Source organism: Dromaius novaehollandiae, chromosome Z (assembly GCF_036370855.1).
Source record: "Dromaius novaehollandiae isolate bDroNov1 chromosome Z, bDroNov1.hap1, whole genome shotgun sequence".
In the NCBI taxonomy this organism is placed as follows: domain Eukaryota; kingdom Metazoa; phylum Chordata; class Aves; order Casuariiformes; family Dromaiidae; genus Dromaius; species Dromaius novaehollandiae.
Window position 1 is genome coordinate 48,408,179 of NC_088132.1, and position 26,863 is coordinate 48,435,041.

The 26,863-nt window shown below is 36.8% G+C and overlaps 1 protein-coding gene across 2 annotated transcripts in view; it reads right to left on the reverse strand.

Moving 5' to 3' along the window:
- Positions 1 to 1,133: 1,133 nt before the first annotated feature.
- LOC135324991 (leucyl-cystinyl aminopeptidase-like) overlaps positions 1,134 to 26,863 on the reverse strand; it is a 68,338-nt gene continuing 42,608 nt past the window's right edge. For both annotated transcript variants that reach the window (XM_064502233.1, XM_064502234.1), the window contains 11 exons: positions 25,168 to 25,299; positions 22,254 to 22,385; positions 19,501 to 19,661; positions 17,675 to 17,763; positions 12,664 to 12,844; positions 11,730 to 11,886; positions 10,126 to 10,310; positions 9,313 to 9,474; positions 8,351 to 8,491; positions 7,252 to 7,333; positions 1,134 to 6,598 (listed from right to left, as the gene is read on the reverse strand). In XM_064502233.1, coding sequence (XP_064358303.1) covers positions 6,467 to 6,598; positions 7,252 to 7,333; positions 8,351 to 8,491; positions 9,313 to 9,474; positions 10,126 to 10,310; positions 11,730 to 11,886; positions 12,664 to 12,844; positions 17,675 to 17,763; positions 19,501 to 19,661; positions 22,254 to 22,385; positions 25,168 to 25,299 — 1,554 coding nt within the window. In that variant the 3' untranslated portion in view covers positions 1,134 to 6,466. The remainder of the gene's footprint in view (positions 6,599 to 7,251; positions 7,334 to 8,350; positions 8,492 to 9,312; positions 9,475 to 10,125; positions 10,311 to 11,729; positions 11,887 to 12,663; positions 12,845 to 17,674; positions 17,764 to 19,500; positions 19,662 to 22,253; positions 22,386 to 25,167; positions 25,300 to 26,863) is intronic.

Genomic DNA, 26,863 nt, shown 5'->3' on the forward strand with positions numbered 1-26,863 from the left:
GGTATGAGAGTAAATTATTCAGATATATAGTCATTTCCCTCATTAACAATTTTAAAATCTAGTTTGGATTTTTAAACGTTTCAGTTCAAACCATGCTGTCTTCAGGGAAGCATGTGCTCCATGCAGGTCTGATGACAGGAATACAGTGGTTTCCTTCTAGAGCAGAAAAAAAATATCAAGTAAAACAAAATAAACAAGAAAGCTTGCTTGCTGCATATGCTGATTAGATAAAACACAAGAAGCAGCAATTCATAGTAGTAAACCTATAGGTTAAAAAACCCCTTCATTTCAGTGGAAATCTTTGTGTAAAGATTTTGCTTTCTGTATGGTCTGGCTAATGAAATTTCTGACCAACAGAAAAAAAAAAATATTAAAGAGTATGAGGAATGAATGGCTTAAAGCTCTGGCTGGAACTAAAGTTCAGAAAACTGATTTGGTATGAAACTGCTAAAACTGAGAAAAAAGTAGTCAGAATGGCTTTTCCCTTTTCACTGGACATTGATGAGATTTCTACGGAATTCTACATAGAGTTCTAGTGTAGGAGAGCTGGAGAGAGGCAGTTTAGCTTGCAGAGGTAACTACAAAACATAAAATTACTTCACACACCTAAAATAAATAAATAGGACTCTCAGTTCTTTAGGAAAGAATGATGGAAATTCAGACTAAGCCTGGGAGTCGCTGCCAGAAAAACCTGAAGCAGAAATCATGTTATTCAATGTGTAATTTAACTGCTCATCTAAGGATGGACTCACCACTGGAATGAACTGTTGAGGAAGAAGCAAACTCTATCTAGATGGCTGCAAAGAGGCTGGCTGACTTTCTAGAATGGAGAAGAAAACAAACTAACAAAAAACTTGTTTTCAGTCAAAATACAAATTACTAGACTCAGTACTGGGTAATGGTCAAAATTTACGGGCCTGGGATACACTGGAAGAACGACAGCATGACCCCACAATCTCTTGCAATGCTGCACCATCCTCAGTCAGAAAATCTGTTGCCGCAGATTTTCTAAGTCTCAGTGTCAACCCAGATTGTTTCCACAGGCTAAAAAGAAAGAAGAAAAAAAACATTTCTTGAACTTTCACACACTCTTATGACATAACAAAAAGAAAAATAACAACACAAAGAAAAACTTATATTTAAATACTTTATTTCCATCTCACAAAAAGCCATAGTGTTTGCAATACACATGCCTTTCAAATCAGTGCTGGTTATATTTCTTTGAAATATAAAGAAAATAAGCTTCTTCTCCCTTTACAAGTGAAATGGACACATTTGCTTATTATATATATACATACATATTTATATAGCTATGTACACACACACAACATTCAAAACCCCTCCCCCTAAAGGCAAGTATTTTACAACCTGGAATTTCACCACCCACCATTCAGACACATGTGAGTTTACATCGTCTTGAATATTTCTACAGTGCTTAAAATGCAAAGCGTGACCCTTTACAAGTACCTACAATATGTAACATTTCCAAATTAACTTGCAAGGTTTTCTTCAGGGATACCTAACTTCACCTACACTTAATTAAGACAGGGCTCATTTTTCACTGCAAAAAAATTATTTATTTTGTACTATATATTCAAACTACCCCATTCTCCAATCCTTGGAATAGAAAATCTGTACTTCATTTTTAAGAATTCAGTTCAAATTAGACCATATTTTAATCCATTCAAGCTAGTATATTTTTATAAAACTAGATATTTGAGATTTTACAGTAATTTGTTAAATACCACCACGACTAATTCAAAAAAGATGCCTATCTCTCAATCTTGATCAAAGCTAAATACTCATATAAAACTCTGTATTTCTACAACAGCAGCAGGTTTAAGTAACATAGCAAAACTAGAGATTTAAATTCTTTAGCAATATGACCTGAGAGTTTAATGTGGTAAATAATGTCATTTTATTTTTTTCTAGAAATCCTGTGAAACCATGCCTTAAAAAAGTAACAAAAATCTTTGAACATTTAGTAGCATCTCGATAAAAGTGATAAACATAAATAACATTACTATTAAAAATAAGTTTACACAAGCACTTTATTCTACATGTAAAACATTTACCATGTGGTGAACTGACTGGACTACATGACACACGATTCAGGAACACACGGGAAAAGCTAAAATGCAAATGACTGAATGAATCAAGTGCCTGTAAGTGAGAATGGTTACTGAAGCAGCACTATTTTAAACTTCAGAGTGCAACGAAAGATAACATCTTCCAGCAAAGCAAAGGAAGGAAGATCCAATTTGTCAGAAAAAGGAATGTTCCACCAAATGGTGAACAGGTGAAAGTTATGGAGTCACAAAGCAGTATTTGCACCACCCAACACCCCCCGCCACGCAAACAAAATGAAACCCCTTCCTACAGTACTTGGCCACCAAGAGAAAACAATTAGTTCCAAGATTAGGTTTCTTGTAGCTCATTCTTACAATATATGTTCAAAATTAACCATCTTAGATGCTGCAAGATCTCCGGAGTTTTCAATTCTATGGCAAACATCATCTTCCTATGCCTTCTAACTGCTAAACTGGACAATACTACATGACAGTCCACAGTCCAAACAAGGTCTCTAGCAAACAAGCCCATACTCACATCTCTCCTAGATTGGCAAGTACGAAAATTTCAAGATTAATTTAAAAAGAATCAGCTTGACAGCAATTCAGTGCCTGGGAGGAGATGCAACATTTCTGGAAAGCTTACATAGTCTTGCTTCAGTAGTTCAGTAATTGGAAGATCTATGCTGAAGTACAGTTTACATCATATTTATAGGAAGCAAGGAAAGCCGACATTGCTCAGTATTCTCCTTCTGCCATGCCCCATCCATCAACACAGATTCACATACACAAGGAACTATCTGTATGACAAGAAAGCCCCATAAGCAACTCTATTCTGCTTTCCCATTAGCAGGGAGCTAAACAGCTTCACATGATCTGAGAAGCAAAGTCTCCAACCTCTAAGGACAAACATCCTGAATAACATCTTTGAGCTAGAAATGTTAGACTTGTCAATTTATGAACAAGACCTCAGGTGGCTCTTTCAGAAAAGTAGGATGCTTATTCTAGCATACTATCTGGCATATCACTTTCATTATAAGCCATAAGGCACAATGACCTTGGTACATTGGTCCAACCAGTATACAGGTACTGTCAGTTTACATAGAAATACATAACCTATTCTAAACTCCTTCACTCCACGTCATCAACCTTTCATGTCTCAGAAGTCTCATACAAGTTGAGAACATGTTATCTGCACTGTTTCCATCTCTTAATAAAAATTAAAGGTGAGTTGGTGGAGAGGTCACTCCTTTTTCCAGGGACAAAGCTCAGAACTCAATTACTTGCTTACATTTTTTCTGGTAGGCTAATTTCACATAGGAAAGAGTGAAAAAGTTGCACAGAGGTGAAAAATAGATGAGCTAGTACATGTATATTTATCACCACAGTCAGTTCTTAAAAATTACAAGTGGTTTATTTATAAACAGAGGATGCTGGACAGTAACAAGACAACCAGTGCATAATGGCTTTGAAGACAGTAATTTATGAAGTCTGACTGAATACAAACTGTATAGCTCCAAATTATTAACCGAAATCATATCACATTGCAGCAGGTGATTCAAAGCTAGCAGCATCTAAACCCAAAGCTTTTTACATGAAAGCTCTTCTACTTTAAAGTAACAGTGGCCTAAGATGTACGCAAACACTGGTTCTATAAGTTTTAACTAGAAAATACTATGGAAATTACGTAAAGAGGTGCTGTTGGCCACAATATATATTTTTCTTTTGACTGGAAGACAGAGAAAACCTAAAAAAACCTGGTAAGATTTCATTCCTTCCCACTAAAAGGCATGACAGATATGGCTCTAAAGGGCAATTCATTGCTTAGGCCTTAGCCTAAGCCTCGGTCCTCCTCAGTTGATAATGAACTCAAAAGCGGAGGAGTATATCTAAGCATTTCTCATGGAAGAAAGACTCCAACATAACCCTTAATACAGAGAATTAGAAGTTCAGAGACTCCATGGCAGAAAAATAATTAAAAAGTCCTCTGCAGCTGATACTGAAAAGACTGCAACATCATTTATATACCAAAACGGTTACTTAAAAATTCCTGGATTAAAAAACAAACAACAAAAACACATACCCAAACCTCCCAAATTTCAAAACATTTTTCAGTATCTGCTGTCTAAAACTCAGCTGCATGTAATTTCTTCGCTAAGAGGTCATTAACAATAAAGCTTTTGAACAAAATGGTACATTTTTAAATCCCACAGTTGAAAACATGAGGAGGATGAGATCTTTCTCCAGTCTATCTTTGAAATGTACATACCTCAGTACTGCAGGCAGGGATGAGGTAAAACGTGTAAGGAGATAGGAAAGTGCAAGTTTACTACTGTCATTTGGTATGAAGTGACTGTAAAGAAAAATATACACAAACTATGCGCACACACACACACAAAGATGGAACTAAGATAGCTCTGCAGAGAGTTCAAGGGTTTAAAAAAAAAGGAAAAAAAAGCACAACACATGGCAGTTGGTACAAATAATCCAAGAACGAAGAAAATTAACTAAAATTCTAATTCCGTAACTGCTAAGGAAGTATGATCTACTTTCAGCACTTATACAGCCAATTCCTTCTTCAGTGCATGCAAAATGTGTTCATTTCTGGACCTTTTTGGCAAACAAGTCACTCTCAAGGTCTAACATTCTTTCTGATGATTATGTGACAAAGTCATCAAAATGAAAGCTGGTGACAAATTGAGAAATTTTTGTTTCCCAGGACTTCTGACAGATATTCAGAAAAGAAGGGAATAGTGTAGCATCGCTTAAGTGATCATAGCTGACAATTTTTGCTAATCAAATCAATAGCCAATGTTGCAGTTTCATAAATGAAATTACACCATTTAAGTTACCCTCTGGCAAATTGTTAAGTCCAATAATTTAACTTTGATTCAAACGACTGCCTTCTTCAGAATTTACAATGGCTGAAATTAAATCTACCTAGTTCAAAAAGCTCAACTTTTAATTGTCAGAGCTTTTATACTAGTTTAAAACTGACCACATAATTGAACTGTGATAAGGTAAAACAGGTTTAAATGTGTGCATATATCCACAAAAGGTGCACCTGTAGTGAAATGAACATTTAAAAAAGATCAGATCTTCAGATAAACACGTATGTTTATTCTTGCATAGGTTATATGTAGATGCTATGTCTCAGAAATGGCCTTGTTAACTGTTTTAGAGAGGCAGATTGTACTGTAGATATTTTTTCCTTTTTAAAGTGGCACCTCTGGTTTTAGACCTGTTTCTTTAGAGCAGTTTGAAGACTTGTCCCCTGGGGTTTTTCACAACAGTAGAAGAATATACTGTCAAAATCTAAATGATAAATTTTCCTAAGGCTATGTTATACAAAATAAGCAATGCACGCAAATTATACTAGTGACATGGGAGGTAACAGGCAGGGGAAAAAGCAGAAGCTTACCTAAATTAAGTGGCTGATACACATCTACTAACTGCAGGCTCTCTGCAACAAGTGATGAAATAAAAAATCAGTAGTCAAGAGTGGACGCGTCAGTAGTCAGTCTAACAGATGAACCAGCCAGGAACAACTTCCCATAGCAAGCTTCTGCTGTTGCTCAAAGAGATCAATTCAGCAACATTAATTACAATCTAATGATTAAAGATACGAGTCTCAAAAATGTCTAATGAATTCAGAGTAAAAATTCCAGGGTCACATAGGTGCTTCTGGAACTCCCATCTCTAAAATTTTTGTTTTTGCCGTTTGGTTTTTTGCTTTTTCATATGTAATATTAATACTGAGCCACATTACAAATGAAAGTGCATATTATTAGAATGTTATATTACTCTTTCTTATGATTTGTGTAAATTCTGCAGAACACTTTGAAAATCAAAATTTCAAGCAAATCTGAAACTTATTTCCCCTCAAACTGGTGTACCTTATGAGATCCATTAATACTTACATATTTAAAGTATGATTTTGTTTCACAACAGCTACTGTATCTACAAATGTGAAAACTATTTAATTTTTGCATTAAAAACCCTACTGCTCAACCAGCAGTCCACAAAGAACGAACAGTTCACATGGTAAGTCTTCCTTTTTTTTTTTTTTTGCCTGTCAGTATTTACCCACTGTTGAAAAACTAGAACATGACTCCAAATGAAAGAACATACATTTCAAATAAAAAATTATATATCATCATTTATGCAGATGTTTGGTCTACAGATGAAAATAGTTTCAGAATAAATACATCCTGCCCATAAATGCTCCAAGGAAAAACAAAACTTATGTAAGATGTGCCCTGAGCTATCTAGACTCCCTAATAGTGCAAACAATGTTGCAGTGATGCCTGGTTTCACCTTGGCTTTTGCAAAAGTAACAGAGCAACAGTCCACAAATTTACTGAATGGCTGAAAAACCACAGCATTATGTTCATTCACTACAGCCATTCTTGCAGTTTTGCTAAGTTCCTCTCCATCCACTGGATATTGAGCTGAATTGTATCAATTGCCTCTTTTACACAATGCAGTTGAGAACTCTGCTCTGACCTTGACTCAAAAAATGTCTTCACCTGCACAACAAGAAAAAAAGAAAGAAAGAAAGAGAAAACAAGTTTTAATTGAAATCTATGTAGGCCACATAAATAGTTTCAAAAGCAGAGGCTACAAGTGCATGTAGAAAATGGCGAATCATGTATCTACATAGTAATAGTGGGACTCCCAAAATGCCAGGAGACCACCTTTCACGGAAACTGTAGCAATAACAAAATTACCTGAGTGAGAACATTAGGCTAAACCACAGATCATTATTGACTCCTGAACCTCACTGACCCTTGAGAAGGGAGGACACAGACAGGAGACAGAGATTGCTGAGGTACCACAGATTTTAACTGATCACAACAGCTCTTTGAGATCGCTGACAGTCAAAATAAAGTACAGCAACATTTATAGCCCTCCATCAGATTCCAGAGATGCAGAAAGCACAGCGTATTTACAAAATCTATGCCCCCAAATCATCTCTATTACGAGAAACTGTGTTCTAGTGAACAGGAAACCAAAACAAATATACCCAACTCTGCCACAAGTTCCACATGTAACCTTCAACAAGCCTTGTGAAAAGGCCCCAAGGATGCTAAAAATATGCATTTTCCTCATTCCCCAATTAATTGAAATGCATAGCATTGCCACTAGCGAGTAATATTTTCTGGTAGTTTATGCCACCAACCTCAAGTAGATGTGCTTTTGTTGAAAACTGACAAGTTGACCAACTAACAATATTCTGGATAGCGTATGAGCCTAGGTGAAACCTGAAACACAAACACAGAAGAAAACACCTAGGAGCCACTTTGAAATGCAAGTTCAAAACATGCATACATTCTTACTCTCACTTTTTTGTTTTAGAGTTGAAAATGATTAAAAGCATTTGAGTGAGTCTGCACAATTTTTTGAAAGTCTGCACTCATTTTTGAAAGAGATATAAGCTTTAGAAGCCCAAGCCTGAAGAGCCTTAACTCCTCTAACAATTGAGCTTCAGAGCTAAAGACATGCAAATTTTTCAAACTTCTATCCCAGCTCCAAAAGTAAAGGTTTGAAGACACCCCATACTGAATAGCAAAACCTGTATTTGTGATATGTATTCCAAAACTTTACAGTAATCAAATTCACCCCCAGATTTCACTTCAAGCACAGTAATTGTCATACTGATTATTAAAAGCTTGCTAGAACAGGAATGTTCATACAGCAGAAGGGGTTTTTTTGTTTGTTTGTTTATTTGTTTTAAAGCAACATGAAGCTATTCCAAATCAAAATTAAGACTCAGAATACAAGCCTTCCAATAACTGTTAGCTTTTTGAAGACTCGCAGGCCAGCTCTCCTGCTGGGTAGCCAGCAAGGCGGATTAAGGAGAACGTTATTTCTAATGCAAGAGGGATTTTCCTGTTGTTTGGTTTTGGAATTGTTATAAAAAGAAAGAAGAAACACATGCTGAGTGAACTCCATGAGTCTGCTTCTGAATGCATTTGATCCACACAAATTCTGCATCTGCAACAATTGTCTTAGAGACAACATCCTTTTAACAGGAATTAAAATCAAAATTTTCTACAGTGAGTACAAGGCACCAAAGTCCCATCAACTAATAAAATACTTCAAAGTTTATGTTCCAACTTCTTTCTGAAAAAATCACATTTGAAAACAGGCTTAAACATCTTAATCCAGGTCTTCTTACATGAAACTAGCTATTTATTATTTTGCATTTAAAAGACACAGGTCCTTTTGCCACTGCGAGGGTGAAGTTTCAGCTACATCAAAAAAAAAAAAAATCTTACTTTCGTGTAAGCTTTTCCCAGTTCTCTTTAACAAAGTCCCAGGCCAGTAAATATCCAGGCAAACTCTGGCTAACAGTTGCTATGATATGTGAAAGCTCCTGTGCCCTGATGACTTCGCCCTCAAGGCTGTTCTGCATTAACCTAAAAGACAAAGCTATGAAAAGGGACGAGAAAAACGAAACAAAACAAAAACCACCCCCAATTCTTTCATGACTTCTAATTCAGGAGTATTGGGAGAATCGTGAAGAAGAAGATTCTGTATTAGACCAAATATCTAAACTACTTCTGGCATCTGGAGCACACTGATGCTCCAATTTATACCCACTATACTCATTTACCTTGAGTTTCCAAGTATCAGAACGGTCTTAGCTCTAAGCTAAGTATCTGAATTTTCATTGTTTTTTGAAAAGATGCAGTAAATTCTCACAGCTTATAAGAGAAAATAATTCATGGACAAGTCAAGAGAGGAAAGCTAAAACAAGAATCACCCACTAGGACACTTCTGGTATCCTCTAAGTTGCACTGAGATTTGGTCTTATGACACATATTTCAGAACAATACAAGGCCAAAATTTCATCCAAAGAAAGAAAGAAAGAAAAAATTCCTACTTGTTGTCCTGGTTATAAAGACATACCACTTTCTGAAGACTCAACAGAACAATCTGCAACTGTGTCACCGTTCTAGCAACACAAAGCTTTTAACTCCAATTGTTTTTTTCTCTTTGTGTGTTTTCCAAACCATGTCAGAATTTGACTTTGTCAATTACTCTGTTACATAAATCATTTGTAAGGGTAAATATTAGACTCTTCATATTTATGGAAGCCTGTACAAGTCATCTAGCTAGATTTTCCTTAGCATTCAGAATTTTATTCTGCAACAGCAAAGACTACAACCCATTCTTTCAAAGAATATTTTTAACACTTTAAATTTACATAGTATACAACTTCTTGGCTGTTTCATACCAGATCAGCTTTCTGACATCATCTGTGCTGGCCAAAGCTTCAATCATTTTATTCTTTTCTGCTTCAGAAACTGGAGAGGAGTACATCTTTAAGAGGAATTCCCAGCCATCATTAGTTTTGGCTCCAGCCGCAAATATGGCTTTCATAACATCACTAGGAAGACTACAGGCAGAAACAAAGGGGGGGGGGGGGAGGACAGGGGGAGTTTAAAAAAGCATGTGTGTGCAGGGAGACAACAAAATGCAAATCTCAGAAAGGAAGGAAGAAGTCACAAAATAAAAGAAGTTAGGTAGAAATACTGGAAGAGATGCCTCTCATCAAAGCAATTTAACTCTGTAGCAACAGTAAGTTTGCTTACTTGACACAGGAATTCATGCCATTCTAGTATTTTAACTCACTTGGAAAAAGCAAATTACATTAGTCACATGAAAGCACAGTAAATGGTACAAGAATCCGAGTCATTTTCTGTGGCACAATATCCACGTGAATCCAGAGCAGAACGAGTTCTGCAAGATAAAAAGGTTAACTTTGATGCTGCTACTAAGTAATTCTCCTTGAGCATGCAGCTTAGGAAATGCAGATGGAAGCAATTTGTGGCTGGTCTTGCAGTCACAGTCAACAGGACTGCAGACAGCGTTTTAAATTCTAGTACAGTTTTCCCCTCTCATCTTGAAATAGCAATTGCTTTTAGATGAGGAACAGTAAAAGACACAGAATGAAGCGCTCTATCAATATGCAGATCTTTGTTCAAAACATGGGAGGCAACAGAAAAATAGACAGATAAAAATAACATCAGGCTAATTTTTATGGTACCTCATTGTGCCATTAGAACTCATCCACTTCTTAAACATCTCAGTGGCAGTCGTTCTACAGTTTCTCATATCATGAGTGCAGGCAAAAGCCAGCAGTGTTGACCGCAGCTCTCGTTCGGACAGGGTCCCATCATCAGTCCAAGTTTGTTGATCAATTTTATTTCCAAGCAGACTTTCTATTCTATGCTAAAGGAGGAAAAACAATTAGCAACAGGATAAGAATCTAATTCTTCAAGAGAATTTTCCATATACAAAATAAGCAAAAAAACCTGGAAGTTTTAAAACTGTGGAAATTCAACATAATAGATTTTCATCTTCCTATTCCAATTAACATACACCGTATCTTACTGCCTACATAAATGTCGGACACCACATACACCTGAAAGATATGCCAGGTCAATGCCTTGAGTTGCACATGTAAACTGAAGACTACTCCTTGACCTACTGTTCATAGAAAGACTGTAGTAGTTGAACTCAACTTTAAGCATAGCCTCTATGACATGCTGAAGAGAGGCAGTAAGTGTTTTCTGAGCAAACATACCTACTTGTCCACAAGTCCTTAATCTATGGGGCGCCCACCACTCATGGTTGTAGCTTTGTAGCTTGCCATAAACACAACAAGGTGCCCTGTCAGCTACCACATCTCAGCTGAGACTCACTAATGTGGCTGCTAGTATGAGCTTTACATTAGGGGCTGTGTTTAGCCAATTTAACTTCAACTATTATAATCTAATACACACTGCAGACAAAACACAGCATGCACTACTTCTCACAGCATGTAATTTGTAGCTTTTTGGTTCTTTCCTAAGTTTCCTTAAGCACTTCTATTTCACCCTTACCTAGAATATAAACAAGAATATCCACTATTTTATCTGGGCATTTAAAAAATTTTCATTCAAGACTAAATCCCTTTGCTGATGTTCTACAATATAAAGCAACAAGCACCTTTTAAACCCAAGGATGAATATGGAAAGAAGTCTTCAAAATAACCAGGCAGAATAGAAAATGAAAGAGATTTTCACAGCAAGACCTGAGCCTATAATGTTTATTTCATTCCTAAGACTGCAGCACTGGATGTTAATCTATTTCCCCAACTGCCATGTGACAATGACAACCATTCACGCACTTCTAGTTTTTACGGAAGATAGAGGGTCGGGAGGTTTGTATTGTGTCTACACAAAGTAACTAGCTCTACAAACTCCAGCCACTTTAATGAGTTTCTGAAATAACACAGAAGGAGCTATTTTCTCCTCTTCTCTGTACTTGAAAATGTCACGGCTTTTGATTAATTATGTCCGTGCGACATTGACCTTTATATCCACTGTAGTAATTACCAAGTCACCACTAGGTTCCTACTGCATTACAGTTCCTACAAAACCCTGAACAAAAACAAAAGTCAATCCAGAAAATTTAGCATCTCAATAAGAGACCGTTACTACTCAACAAAAACAGGCAAGACTGGCAACAATCTAAAATCCACATCCAACTTAACCAGATTACTGAATAATTTGTTCAACAACCAACACTGAAGCAGATAATTTAACTGTTAATGAAAATTACAGTGAATTATTTCAAACAACAATCTACCAAAAAACTAAGACATACCATTACTCGCGCTGCCAGTTGTTGTTCACCCTTCTTTTCTAAGAGGTTGTAAATAAGACTCATCTGAAATAAAGCTTGAGTGAGTGGTGCAGTGCTGCTCTCTTTCTCAAGGTAATCGATCAGCTCAAAGGCCTTTTCCAGAGACACTTTTCCTAGACTATAAGGTTAACAAGCACAAACAATTAAAATGGGTTCGGGAACAAGAGTGCTCCCTGAAACAAGATCAGAAGAGATACTACTTATCTTACACAAGTTATAATATTCTCAGTTACATTAAGAGAAGAATAGGTAAGTAGAGGGAGTAACATAAGAAACAGTTTAGACACAGACATCCTCATATTCTTGTGTTAATATGAAGATAGCAACAATGGCCACTAATATGCCTCAGTCAGTGGTAACTAAGTTACAAAAAAGATGACTGAAAAAATATTTATGATAGCATAAATCAGGATAATCAGATACAGATAATCAGGAAGCAGTGACTGAAGAGGCCCATCCAGAATATTCAACTTTACCTGGGTTGTGGAGCCAATGCTGAGAGACAAGAGAGGGAGTCAGTAAAAGTTTTAGAGGAAAATAGCCTATTTCTTTAAGATGGGACTCGCAGATAGAGTACAGAAGAGTAGTATACTAGGCCAGATTAGTATACCAGATACCGCCTTCCAGCAACAGAAACTACCACATGCTCTTTGTGATGCAAAGAAACGGATGCTGCTATTAAGAACAGGGAGATAACATCTAACATTGATACAGATGCATCAGTGAAATAACTTAAAAATTACTTTTACTGTATAGGGAGCAGTTTCAATAGGCTAAGGAAGACTGAATTAAAGCTTCCTGAAGTAGTCTTCTCCAGAACCTAAGCCTGATCTTGACCTTGAAAAAACTTGAACATTGTGAACTTGAACTATGTTTTTCAATACAAAAGTCTTACCCTGCAAGGCTGAAGATATTGTTGATCAGATTGGCTCTATCTTTAGCGCTCAGCGCAGTGTGATTTCTTTTCAGCAGATCAATCAGCGTTTTCCAGTCTTCAGTGTAGTGTACTATGTAATAACCACTCATTTCCACATTGAATTTTATCCATTCCACCTCTTCTGGAAGTTCAATGACAGCTAACAGAGAGAGAACCAGTTAGCAGCAGACACGAACATACACTATCTCTTCTTTCAATTTCAAATCTCTAAAGACGACCGAGTCCGGAGAGTCAAGAAATCCTTTTCCACCCACTATGGCAACAGTTTCCCTTGCTATGAGGAAGGAAAGGCCACGTTGTTCCATGTGAAGGCTCCAAAATTCTGGCTTATACTTCTTGCTCCTTCAATGTTGAATCTGACCAAATGAACAGTATCACAACGTGCTCCTAGCTGCATCTATGCACTCTAAAATACAACAGAGGAATATAACCAAATAAGGCACATATATGCCTTGTGGCCACAATACAGTGAACAATTATAATAGGTGAGCCTCTGCTACCTAGAAACTGAGGACAGAGTAGTTTTAGTTCATGATGACTGCACGGGATAAATGGGCCACAGCTTATTACTCTAGAGATCAAGGTTAATATTTCAACATGACAAATCAAACTTCAGGCATGACAAGATAGTGAATAAAATGAGCAGCATTATGCTACAGCCATGGCGTGCCACTTATTTTGTATCCTACCAGAGAACCTAACACCAAAAACAATTAGACAAAAGGCAAACCTAGCTAATCGGATACTACTGCGGAAGTATGCTAAGTAACTTGATTTTGCCACTGTGATTTTTAGATGAAGGAAGGGGAAATAAAAACAAGAAAAACAAAACAAAACAGTTTCCACTACTTTTTATTGATGTGTTAGTTTTAATTGGAAGGCACTTGCAATATGGCAACAGCATATTTTTAAACACTGATGGCTATATTCTCAGCAAGTTTTCCATCACAATAGTTAACTTCAACGAAACCAGAGCACCTATTTCCCATTGACTGGCACTATGTTTCAGCAGAAACCCAGGTTACTTAGGTTTTCTTACTTAAAGTATGGCAGCAATCACAAAAGACAGTTCAAGAACCAACTCAGCTACCACCTGAGTCATACAAGGCAATTACACACTGTAGTTTATTCAGTACAGCTAAGCTTCTCACATATGTGAGACTTCACTGAGTAATATGGCAGGTGATTCAGAGAAAGGCTAAACTATGAAAGCTTCAAAATGAAAGCATGCTTTCAGACTAAAGAGGTAAGTGGCAGGAAAGGGCAGGAACAAGCAAGCTATAAAGAATTCTGAATTACTAGTAAGAAGTAAATTCCTAAGCAGAAGCTTTCATACTAAATATGCACACACTGTCTTAAGTGTCACCCTTCCAAAGGGGCATAAAAATCTAGACATTTAACGTTATTTGAGTGACCTAGATTTCTGAGGGTTACAATACCCACGGGGTGAAAAGATACGATCATATCACAGAAAGTCAATAAAGAATGCAGGATTATTGTAGCATTATCAAGCTATGAGCTAACTCCCATTTAGAAATGCTGAACACAAGTCTGATGTTGTCCGTAAGTGGCCTGCTGTGTACTTCTTCAGACAAAGCCTTCTTCAAGAAAAATGGTCAAAGTCTGAGTGAAGGACTCTCACTAAGAAGTTATTTAAGTTGCAAAACTATCTAGCCTTCAGCTGCTGCCTTATTAAGATCCTAGAGATGATGTATACGATACTAAGGTAAAGGGCTAGAATGTGCCACTAGATTTTATGGCAAAGAGAATGAGTTTAATTGTGAGATAAGAGCCATCAGCACATACAGACAGAGGACAGGAACTCTGTCCAATACAAAACACTGACAAACCTTAGATGACACATCAACAGTCCAACAGCAAGGAAGCCTCAGGACAAGTATTTTGTTTCAGTCCAAGAACAGCAAGAAATGACTCACCGGAACATCTTTTGCCTACTCATTGTCATTCTCTTTCCCAATTGTTATTCAGGTATGGATGAGGAAAGAGTAAAGAGCTGAATGAATGTTTTGGTGGGCAGTGGTTTACTCTTTCAAGGGCTCAAAAGCCTTCCTCTATCACATAAGGAAACATGCATCAATTACATGGCAAACTCACTCACCTATGTGATGGAAGTATATATGCAGATTTGGTGACAACATTGGCGACTATTTACAACTGTTGTCATAAGAGCTGTTCCTTGTGAAAAGCAGGGCACCAGTAGGTGTGTTAAGATCTAATCGCCATCAGCGAAAAACTTGTGTTCACTGCTACCTATCCTGTTGCCTCCTAATGAACTCGATCAGAAGACTGTCAGAGTAAGAACACAGGTGCATCTCAGTCTCAGGATTAAGAGCATTTAAGATAGCCATATCTCATGTTCCAGACAAGTTTCAGGAAAAGTGTAGGAACCCCAAAATAGGCTAGAACTGATGAAAGAAAAGAAAAAAAAAGAAAAAAGAGAAAAAAGAAAAAAGGAGAGAGACTGACAGACTGACTACGCTCACAACCACCGATGGAGCCATTTCCCATTAGAATATTCAGATTCATCAAGATGCGCTACCACTCTATGGAATCATTCAGGCAGGGGAAAAAAGTTACTTTGAAGAAAAAAGCCTATAGAGTTCTGAAAGAAAATTATAAAAATCTTGTTTCAGTGTTCACTTTTTAAAGAATACCAAATAAAAATACAAATTAAGAAACATTGTGAAAGTATGGAGATCAGTTAAAAAAAAGAAAAAGGTGTTTTGGTTGACTGAATACAAGATTTCTAAACATTTAGGCTTGTTGTAATTCAAAATTAGGCTTCAGCTATGAAGTCTCATGAAGAAGACTGTGCTCTTCCCACCTCTAGAAGACCCTTGGCATCTTAGAGTTAGTAAAACTGATTAGATTTCATCTAGACCCAGTATTTTTCAAAGCTTTTAGGACTCAGGTATTGGGGCTCTTAATAATTAATTTAGTGACTAAGCAGCATAGTGAAGTGGAACAGTATGTACCTTTTGCTATGCTGCACTGTACTTCAAAACCAATTTTAATTTCATTTATTACTGAAATAATGTATACCTTTTTTCTTAAATTAGTACTATTTTGAAACAAAAATCTCTATAGAACAAAACTTATGTGAGACTTCCACACCTACTTTCATTTTAATTGTTTCTTGATGAAATTCTATGATGTTTAGAATTTGATACCACTGCTGCATTTGTGCAAAGGCTTAAGATACAGTTCTTCAGTTATAAACTTACAAAATACTGTCTGACTTCGTGCATGTGTGTGCATATATATATTTGCATGTCTTCGCACACATGTACTCAAAACATTTACAGACATTCACAGTAACAACAGTATTTTGACTGCATGAGACAGTCTACCTAGGTAGATTACAGCAATTAAACTTAATATAGCAACATGTGAATACCCTGTGACACTTGCATGTATAAACTGGCTTACCTGGCTATGAATATTTAATATTCAAACACTGACACATGACAGAGAAACTGGGATGACATTAAGTGAATGAAAGGCCACGTTCTAGTTCCAAAGACAATCAAATGCAAGAAAAGCAGCTTTGAGATAAAGGAAACAAAATTCTTCATTTCAGTTGATTATATAATTACTATCAAAAAATGTCAATCTGTAGCTCCTGCAATGTCATTAAGGTTTAATAAATATTCCAGCAATCCTATTCCACTCCAAACTGTCTTCTGTACACCTCTCCTATTCTGGTATCCTCCACACTCAAGTTCCTGCAGTTAGTGCCAAATTAACATACAAACAAGACCACCAGCAGAGCTGTTTATAGGTCAAACACCACTAAAGAAATCAGGTTACTTACCTATTAGTTTTAGTAAAGTCAAGAACTCATACAACTAAACAGCTCTGTTTTTCCATTCTGATAATCCGTAAAAAGTCTTTCTAAATCTTCAGCTCAAATGACAAAGGCCAAGAATAATTTGAAGACTTTGTAAAAGAATGTCATTTTATATCGTTTTGACATTGATTTACTTTAATTGTAGTGCTTCCAAAGCCATTTCAGAGGGCTAGAAGCTTGTGAACTCAGCAAACAGTAAAAACCTCAAGTTCGGCACTAAGCATTTGATTTTAATTTTGTATAGTTTTATTTCGAACAGCAGATGTGGCAGATATGTTTATGAATTAGATATAATTGTGTCAGTTAAATGCACTGAATAGTAAATTTAACTGGGGAGACAAAGATACAGCAGCAGATGTATGACAGTGAGTCAGATCATCAGCTCTAATAAAACACCAAAGACCTACTGATGTCAGTGAGTCCAATATAGATGGTCAACATGATTTTAGCACAACATTGAGTAAAACTGTATAGTAACTAACCGATTTGGGAAGAGAAGAAACAGGACCAAATCAAAAACCCACACAGATTAGCTGTTTAGGATTCAAATTGGATACTGCAGAAAAACCACAGTTTACATGAAAAAGATCTAGGAGTTTCAAGTTCTACAACAGCATTCTCAAAAACTTAAATCTACTCCAGATTAAATGTTTTCTTACAGTATTAAACAAAGTACACATCAGAGCGTAAAATGAGTTCCTCACATTTCAGTACACTAGCTGAGCAACTCTCCCCCTGCCCACTCTCCAAAGGACAGGCTTCTCAATACGCACACACAATCTGTCACACTGCAAAGAGTAGAGGCTCCCATGAATTCTAGACTGGTGCTTCTGTCCCAGTTACTGCCACTTACTTGTACATAAGATGCTACGGGCACTCAGCTGCCTGACGATGTTTGATGACACCACCAACAGCTTTGGCCTTACACATATACGGAAAGTCTACAGCTGCCAAGCTTACCACAGTAATTAAGATGCATTGTTCTGTTACAATCTCTGAAATTATTTTGTACTATATATGTCCTTGCCTTCATATACTAAGTGTGTGCTGAGAAAGATAAGTAAACTATAAAAAGCAAGTTACTTTTGAGTCACATACCTGACTTTTGGTCCAGTAAATATGCATTAGTACAATGGGTAAAGTTGCAGTTATTAGTCACATAGGTGAGAGGAATATGCCACAGATAACTGCAAAGGAAAGCAAATGTTTACTGACATATTATATAGAGCTTAATACTTGTCTTGTTATTTTTTTCCCCCTGTTTAAGCATTTTAATATATCAATAGCACTAGAACTATTACATATGTATTGACTGTGTACATACATCATATGTAACATGACAAAGTATATACTAAACTCACATCATTAAAATATATAAGTGAAACGTGCAACAATTTTTTTTTTTTTTATTCCCACCATCTTTGGGAGGTAGAAGAATTTCCCAGTACTTCTTCCTCAGTGCCAACATTCTAAGTAGCTTGTCTGAAGTCACATGGACAGGAAGGCTCTGGTTGTGTAAGATATTCAGCCAATATTCTTTCTGCCTCAATCCAATGTTTTGCCTGGTTGAAGTTTTACAGGGTTCTTTTTTATTTTATCATTTATGTTGATTCAAGTACACAACTAAAATTCCAAATCATGCTAATAGAAACCATAATTGATTGATTGCATCAAGCCAGACTCAAGCAAACTGCTAGCTAGAAGACTAAATGCTAGCTTGTCTTGTAATGATAAGAATTTGACTATTAAGAAAAAATATAATTTTGACAGAGATCAATCAAATTATACATATGCATTCCAGTTTTGACATGGACCTCGTCTGTGAATGACTCGCATGGAGCACTCTTCTTCAAAAGATTTCACACTCCCCAAAATGACATCCATTAGAAACAAAAGAATAATTAAGCCTAACAATCCTCCTTTTCTTCCCTAACCTTTCAGCCACACATCGCTTTCCCTTTTCCCCACAACAAATTTAAAACAAAGCCCTGTAACTTCCAGCATTTCAAGAGGGAAATTCCTTTCAGGCCTGATTCTGTAAGATGATACAAGTGACTCAGTTCCCATTAAGATTTCAGTTCCCATGAAGGTTTCAAACAGCTAAATAAAAATATCTCTAATATAACTAATTAATCTCTAAAATAATTAATATCTCAAAGGACTCAAACTTACATACTTCGGTTTGCTACAAAACAGTTAAGTTTCATGATATTAGGCCCATCTGCAGTAAATTCAGTTCTGCAATTGTCATCAACTGCCTCACCTTTGCTTCTTCAGCATTTATCTAACTACTTCCCTTTATTCTTTGGTACAGTGGACACTACCCCTCTCATATTTAGCTAATGTCATGCATGTGTGCTATTTTAAAAACATTAAATCAAAAAAGCTTTGATTCTGCCTTGTATACTCTTCCAACAAGGCCCAAAGTGCACACTTAATATGGATAGAAAGAAGCAGAGGCTCTAATATAGGTCATATGCTATTTCTTTCTTCAGAGCATTTCCCATTGCAACTGTAACTTCAACTCACTCTGCTTTTGGCTTCCAATTAACTACACAAAACTTCCTGAAATCAAAAGAAAAAACTTTACCCGAGAGATTCACCTTTTGATATTAAGAAAGCTGAACAATTCATTCTACTACTTACTGCAACTCATCATGTCAAATTTAAAAGCTTCAGGAAAGCATGTAAATAAATTTAATTTATGAGGCAAGACAGAATTTTACTAATTGCCCAGGTAGAAACTGACCAGGATCATCAGTTATTTTTCAAGGCAGATATTAGATCTTTGTGTTTCTGTGCAACGTTCTCTTTATTACTGCCTACCTTCAGAGAAAATACTAGACCTCCTGAACACAAATGGGAAAGATATACAAATCTGCAGATAGATTTTAATGGATAGGAAGTAGTAAGGAGGTAATAACCTTGCATCTGATGTCCAATTTTCTGGCTCCACACGATACAAAAATTTCTCCTGTTGTACTGAGATGTTCTTTCCTTTTCGAACAACAGTCACTAAAGGAAATCCTTTATGCAGAATCCATGTTTTCATTAACTTTTTTACATCTAGTGTTCCATTGGTAATCTATATATTAAAAAGAAAAAAAAAATCATTCTCCATAATAAGAAGGTGGCAAATAAAGAATAACTACTTTTAAACCTCCCTCCTTAGCTCGTCAGGTAAGTAGTAGAAGGATTTAGCACCTGTAGAGAGTCACTTTGACACTGAGCTTGTAAATTTGGTTTTCTTAAGTAGAAGGAATCCCAGCCAAGCAGTGGAAAGAGAAATATGAAAATATCAGTTATGTAAAACTGATATATTGCAAAAATAGAGCCGAGACCATTACAGAAGAGAAAGTCATGTTAAGTGTACATTCCCCTGCCACCCTTTTCTCTTTCTCTGTTGGTAGTACCTGGCTGTTTCAGGTTAGAGGATATTATTTATTCTATTACGAACATTAGAAATTGAATTGAAATGAAGATGTTTTACAAGAAAGAGTTAAACTTCTTCGTATGAAATACTCTCTCATATTAATTGGTTTTTTTTTTCATCCCACTTACCAGCCTTTATATAGCTTAACCCCCAACCTCCCTCTAATCCTTTAGTAAGCATTTGTGCAACCACATCCATACTGATGGGCATGTACTTTATAATGTCTATACATCTTTGTCACTTTACTAGCAGAGATGATCATCTGACCTTCAAAAGGCAGTATGCCCTTTTACTTACAAAACATGCATTTTAGGTGGAGGTAACACAAACATAAGGAAATTAACATATCGTTATTCAAGTTACATATACTTTTGTACCAACCCACCCCACGTCCTTCTCTAGTTGCCCTCATCAGCATCTTGTTGCCCACTGAATTGAATTCAAGTTCTCTGTCCAAACCTACAATAATGTATGTTTTACCTTCCTGGTAAAGGACTACAGTATTTACACAGAGAACAACACACACAAAGCATGTGCGTGCGCGCACGCGCGTACACACACACACACACACACACACACACACACACACACAGAACAAAACAAAAAAACAAAAACCCCACCCAACCTTAAACAGGGTTTTCAATTCCAGGGAAGCAATTCTCTTTAAAAGCTTAAAATTTATAGAGGTTTGAAAACTACAAGTTTTTGGAATTTGGCAAAATCCTCTTCCTCTGACCACCTCCAATATATAGCACCGGTCACCGAAATGAGACTCTTGTTATCACAGGCAACTACATTATGTAATCTCTTTATAAATTGCCCAAGACGTACTGAATGGTTTCACTCTCACTTTCCTTTATCATTATCTTTTTCTTTCCTTCCCAGTATATTTTGAAACCACCAGGAACTCTACCAGGTCAATGCCAATCAGCCAAGAAATAAAAATAATACTAAAAGATGATGAGAGGAACGTTAAGAGGCAATGAAACTAATCAAGTCTGATACTTGCATCTAGTCTACTTGCCTGTTTTACATCTCAGTCTTTCTGTGTTAAAATTTTGAGCCACAAAGACATGCAGAAAGATTTGTTTCTAATCTATATAAAGCCTAGCTCCAGATGAGTAAATTTGGGGTTAGTGCCACTGAAATAATTTCATTCAAAAATAGAAAATTTCCTGAGTCAGATAATCAAACTAATTCTGTTAGAAATGACAGGTTTATATTTTTACCACAGTAATAATTGATTTTATTGACGTATCTTAACACCACAGCAGCTCCTGGCTCCAATGAAAGCAGGACAAAACACATGAGAATTATTTTACTCTCCTTCCTTCCAGATGAGGTAGACAGAAAGCTTATTTGCTGTGTTATAGATTTTTCTTTTAATGCTGCTGCAAGTTTCTCACCTCCCCTCCAATTACGACTTCTTCCAACTTCTGTGGGAAGGCAAGACTTAAAAAATGGATTATGAATTGTGCTCTACAGACGGCAAAATCTATGATCAAAGAAAAGGCTGTTTTTATGACTGAAATTTTCAAACACATTCAGTTTTGACCTAAATAATATGAACAAAAGGAAGAAGATCCAGTCAAATTGTTCAGTATCATAGATTTTTACTATTACAATAAATAGGGAAAACAACCCAAAAGGAAACCAAAGGTCTTCATCCATGATAATACTAATGATTTAATTGGCATAAGGGAGACTAGAACACACACTTTACTCCAATACAGCCTTTTGCCTTCCTTCCCATTTGAGAGCTGCTGCCCCCAATGGTCCCTGATGGTCTGTTTTCCTGCAATTCCAACTCCACTCATTGAAACAGAAGTTATCACCGAAACAAAGTTACACAAGTAGTGAGCATGCCAAGATGTAAATACTGTCTAAGGAATTTAGATTCAGCTTTTGTATAAAAGCAAAGTTTGGTCCTGCATTTAAGATGAGTAGTTTTATTCCAGTCCTAACACACTAACAACCGAACTCTAGAGATGCTGACATGTCCCCACATGGTAGACATGGTAATGCATACCCACTTCCAAGAGGTTTTAGGACACTATTGAATGGAGTTCTAGAAGCCACAGGAATCTTCATATCTGTATGATGGAACACAGAACTGCCACGAGCAAAAAATCTGAAGTATCTATCTGCAGTGTATTATCTTATTTTCTTTACAAACAAGGAAATAAAAATCAAAATCCACAACACACACGTGAAAAACAAGAGCAGAATATCAAAGATGGATACCTCGTTCATGCTGTCCCACAAGTCATCACTCTTGGTGGATCCATAGCTGTGATTATGCAGATATACCTCAATGCCAGCTTGGAAAACATCCTTAGTGAGGTAGTGCTTCAGCATCAACAGAAGTGAAGCCCCCTTAGGGGAAGAAGGAAAAAAAAAGGGTAATTTAAAGGGAAGATATAGAACTTGCTGAAGTATATACAAACTATAGCACTGTCACAGTACAAGAGTAACTCAGAAGCTGGTAGATTTTATCCCAATCATCTAAATTATCTTAACAGCCAGTTGCTTTGGGAAAAAATATTTTTGAGTATCTCAAAAGCTCCAAATACAGCTATAAAAAAGCTAATAGTTTGGAATTTTTTTCTAATTAACATAATCTAAAATATACTGCTTTCTTACTGAAGTCTCTCTGCTGGCTGTCATATTTCATTAGCAATAATCATCTGTATGGTACAGAACTGCACTTGTGAGACATGGTGTTTGATAGTTATATGTTTTGCAGCTAAATCAAAAAACTAAAACCATCGGCGGGGGGGGAGATACATTGGTAAGCTGGAATTCAAAGAAGTGCATTTTGACAGTGTTTAAATACACACATGTTTTATTAAACAAGCATATTAAGTAGCTAATTCTGCAAAATACTGAATATTCTCTTTAGTTCCAGTTTCAAAGTAGCCAAGAATGTATAAACAGAAAGGTGTTTCTGCACAGTTGAAAGCCATTGTCCTTCTCCAGAAACACTCCTACACCACAGTCATTAATCAATAAATTGCCTGAAGAATTGCACACTGTATAACTGAATGCAGATGAGCAGCTATAGTCCTTGAAAAGTTTAAAGGTATACTTTACATTTATGATACTAAAACATGTTTTAGAGAAAGGATTAAGATGACATTAAAGGCAAGATTTTCATGAGAGCATGTATGGTTTTCACAGGTTCCAAATTAAAGTCTTGGAATTCCATAACATCTTGCATCAAACTGAAGTCCACCTGAACAATGTTAATCTCATCTACTCATGAAACAGTATGAATACTCCTTACTAAAAGCTTTAAGAATATGGACATTCTTTCCTTTCTTGAATGCATACTTAAGCTATAGCTCTACTTTCTGGTTTTCTCAGGAGTACTTACTGTCAAATGCTCCCAAACACTACTGTTATACCAGGTGGATTGCTGTTCCACCCCTGAGTGTTAAGGCTATTGATAGTTTGCAAAACAGCCAGGCTAAAATAATTTTGTATAGCAATTTCTCTTCCAGGGCAGTAAAACGTAGAGACCACCTATCCATCTGCGTCACTTGGTAGTAGAGTAAAAATGAAGCAAGCTGTGAAATTCAGTAATACTCCCCATTAGCTGATTAGGGACTATGTTGTGAGCGTCTTCCCACTCAAATTGCCAAGAGTATTAGCTAAGATAAAGAGCCAAGAGTAGTGGAATACAAAGATGACATGCATGAATGAAAAACAACACAATGAAAGCCTCTCAAATAGAGGAGCAATAAAAAACAAACAAACAAACAAACAAACTCGTTTCTTACACTGCAAGTCCAAAACTTCTTTGGTTAGCTTCTAAACTCAAAAATCTAGGTTGTTATGTCTCCATCCAAAAGGTGCACATAGGTACCCTTATGAAAGATTTGGCAGCAATAAACTAGTAGAAATGTCCTAATGTAACGTTTTACTAATCGGCTGAAACTCTGGCCCAAACACTTTTAGAATATTTCTATTGAAATTATACAGAATTTTGATCAAAGAGTGACAAATTTATCTCTGAAGTTACATTGCTACAAGCACAATCATGCAAGGTTTGTAGCTTCCAGAGGCTCCCAAAAAAGGGAACTACTTGAGACAACCACCACCACCTTGGAGCATGAAATAAGTCGTGTCTTTTGACATACAGCTTAGGGACTGAAAACGAATCCATTTCACAGCCAAGGTAAGCTGAAAAATCACACAGCTCTGTTCTTGTAGTTCAGAAAACAGAAGAAGAGAAAAGCAGAAGCATGCCACAACTGTAAGTACTCCATTCAGCTTCTCAGACTACAGAAGGATGCCAGACAACATGTTCAGCTGTTAAGTCTTGCAAGAAAAAGGGGAGGAGACAAACCAAAACAGCTAGGGGAGCTGCCCTGCAGAGGGCAGAGGAAGATGCAGCGTTAGACTTTTCAAGGGAGCAGTTGCTGTCCCCAAGGTTTCCCATTAGATGACAATATAAACAGCATGAAAAAATGAGAGCTAACCCAGAAGAGAGAAAAGGCTTTCCTCCAATACTGCCAAAAGCACAGGATACAGTAGCTAAAGACTGAGACAATACAAGTAAAAATTTGGCAAACAGAAGTATTTGCTCTCATCATGCTTTTCTGAGTAAGGCACAGTGAAGCTTTAAAAAGAAACTTCATGCACAAACCTCACTACACATTGCAAATACATATAATCAAGTTGCAGATAACTAGGTACGCTGTCAAATTGAAATTCCAGATGCAAATGTCCACCTCAGGAAGTCTCAAAAATATTGTTAAAAACAGGGACTATAAAGAGGAAAGATGGTTTCAATACATGCCTTTTTGTTACTGTCTTCTTAAGCACCTCTCACAGTCTGCTATCAAAGAATATATGGCTAGTTGGACATTTTGTTTTGCCTGCTGTGTTCCTTTTTGTGTTTTCTTGAGTAATTTATTTTTGTGCTGAGGCATGCACCAAGCAGAAGGATATTATATTAGGGCACATAAATTTTTTTCCTAATGAAAAATTATGTAGCTGCTCAGAAACATTATTGAAATATCCTTGGGAACAAGACTGTTTGTGCTATGTGTAAACCACCCCAAAATGACCGTCAGCACACGCCTACTTACTCACAATCCCACATCCATGTTTACTATGGCTAATCACTTTCCAAAGACTTTTTTGAAGTTACCTTTATATAAGAAAGTGCATCAAACATTTCTTCAATCTGCTCCGAAGACTGAACAGTGGAAGAGATTGGATGTGAAGAGTTCAAGGAATCCTTCATCATAGCCTTGAAAATTAGATTTAGGAAATCTTCATCCTAGAACAGAAACATTTACAAGTATCCGAGAAGCCAGAACATACATGGCAAAAAGAACAATAAAACTTGTATCAGATTAGTGGAAGAGCAGGACAAAGACAGCAGTCTGCTCATCTGTTCTTCTCTTCGAAAAACTGTGCTAACCATCCTGCCAATGGAGGCAACAAAAGTATTGTCAGGGTACCACTTGTGAAATCTACTCTCTTCCTGCCAAATTTCAGCAATGGTATCTCAATCTTGAGTAACCCAGACCCTTAAGCCCTTGTCTCAGCTTAAAATATCTTGAGCACTAGAGAAAATAAATGTAGCTAATAAACAAGCAAGAATCTGCCAAATTTCACATTTGGCACAAAATGTTTTCAGTTCATTTATGGAAGACAAGGATTACAAAGCATACTAAAGTCGTCATTCTTTTAACGTTAAAAAGTGAAGCCTACAGTGAAATTACTGACTGCATAATATTTGTGTGAATGAGAACACTGTCTTATCTAATAATCCTAGTACCAAAGTTTCTTCTGTCTTTCCTTCTAGGATGAAGATATTTGAAGTTAATACATGGTACGTTTCATCAAGAATTGAGCGCATACTTCTTTGTACAGTTTCTGCAGAGTAGGAATACATTTTACCATGTTACAGGAACACCCCCCAACCCACCTCCCAAAAACACCACACGCCAGCATATAAGACAATCAAGATGCTCTTTAAAACAGTTAACATTTTAAAGCTATTTTCTTTGAATGCAGAAGTTCCGAGTGAATTTTTACTTTTAATAAAACACTTTTTGGCACCACCGTGTGGTGAAGTTACATGTACGTGAAGGCAGCTTGCCAGGCAGTTCAAAATGAAGCACACGCATTGTATGACTAATGTGTTCTTTTTAAACAGCAGACTAATTTTGTCTCCTCCCCTCCCTATGTATGTGCCCAACAAGAAGAACGGCTACATAACCACACTTTCAGGCAGGCATCGACACAGTAACAAACTCAGGCCAAACGAACAAGCTTTTAGAACACCCAGCTCTGGAAAATAAATTTACAGAACCAAGTTACCAGCCCAGGTTCCTTATGCAGTAACTAGGCAGAATTAAGAGCCCAGATGCTGAAAAGCTCTTAACAAGCAGCCAGGATGCTGAGCAGGGCCCAGTCCAGCACGCAGGAAACAGGCAGCACCACTTAGAGGTTTTTTATCTAGTGACTCTCTAATGCAAACTGCATAAGCAGTCCTGGAAGCAGAGCCGAGAACTGTCCTCTCCTAAAGAAGTATCTCTATACCAGGAGGCAAATTTAGCCTGTGCACTGCCCCCTCCCCTCAGTCCCACCAGTATTCCTTTCTCTGCCTTTATTCAATGATTGAGTTGCTTTACCACCCACAGTAGCGGATATCCTTTCCTTGGAGGTGAAAGATTATGCTTGAAGCCCTCACGTTATCCAGAGCCTGAGAAGTTAGGTCACTCAGTTCCTGAGTAAGTCTTTAAATCATCATTAGGTTATTATATCAAAAAGCTTCCTTTTCCTTCCACCACGTTTACAAAGAGAAGCGCTTGTGGGATTAGTGCTTTGTACTA